The sequence below is a fragment of the Monopterus albus genome, unplaced genomic scaffold, assembly GCF_001952655.1.
Source record: "Monopterus albus unplaced genomic scaffold, M_albus_1.0 scaffold7.1, whole genome shotgun sequence".
Classification (NCBI taxonomy): domain Eukaryota; kingdom Metazoa; phylum Chordata; class Actinopteri; order Synbranchiformes; family Synbranchidae; genus Monopterus; species Monopterus albus.
The window spans coordinates 3968444-3969010 of record NW_018127887.1 but is presented as its reverse complement, the minus strand read 5'-3'; the positions used below and the strand labels follow the sequence as shown (position 1 = coordinate 3969010).

The following is a 567-nucleotide window of genomic DNA, read 5'->3' as shown; positions in this document are numbered from 1 at the left end:
CTCCCAGGCCTCAAAGAAATCACCTGCAAATACATAGCAAAATGAGGAAAGGTGTTAAGACTGCAAATTGACTGCAAGTGTCAACTGTTAATTAAGTATGATAATTAGCACTCTGATATGTGAAGTTTCAATCACAAAGCAACTAAAAGAATTTTGCAGAGGCCATATAGGTTTGGCCCATCAGTCTCATACTCTGTTTCCTGTTATTATATTTTGTTAATATACAGTGGGACAAGTAAGTATTTGATACACTGCCGATTTTTCAAGTTTTCCCACTTACAGAGAATGGACAGTTCTGTAATTTTCATCGTAGGTACACCTCAACTGTGAGAGACAGAATCTACAAAAAAAATTCCAGTAAATCACATTGTTAGATTTTTAAATAATTTATTTCCATTTTATTGCATGAAATAAGTATTTGATCACTTACCAACCAGCAAGAATTCTGGCTCTCACAGACCTGTTAGTTTGTCTTTAAGAAGCCCTCCTATCCTCCACTCATTGCCTGTATTAACTGCACCTGTTTGAACTCGTTACCTGTATAAAAGACACCTGTCCACACACTCA

The 567-nt window shown here is 36.2% G+C and overlaps 1 protein-coding gene across 1 annotated transcript in view; it reads right to left on the bottom strand.

The window, feature by feature from the left end:
• mon2 (MON2 homolog, regulator of endosome-to-Golgi trafficking) overlaps positions 1-567 on the bottom strand; it is a 30209-nt gene that overhangs the window by 6575 nt on the left and 23067 nt on the right. Inside the window, 1 exon segment of the mRNA XM_020622444.1 lies at positions 4-23. Coding sequence (XP_020478100.1) covers positions 4-23 — 20 coding nt within the window.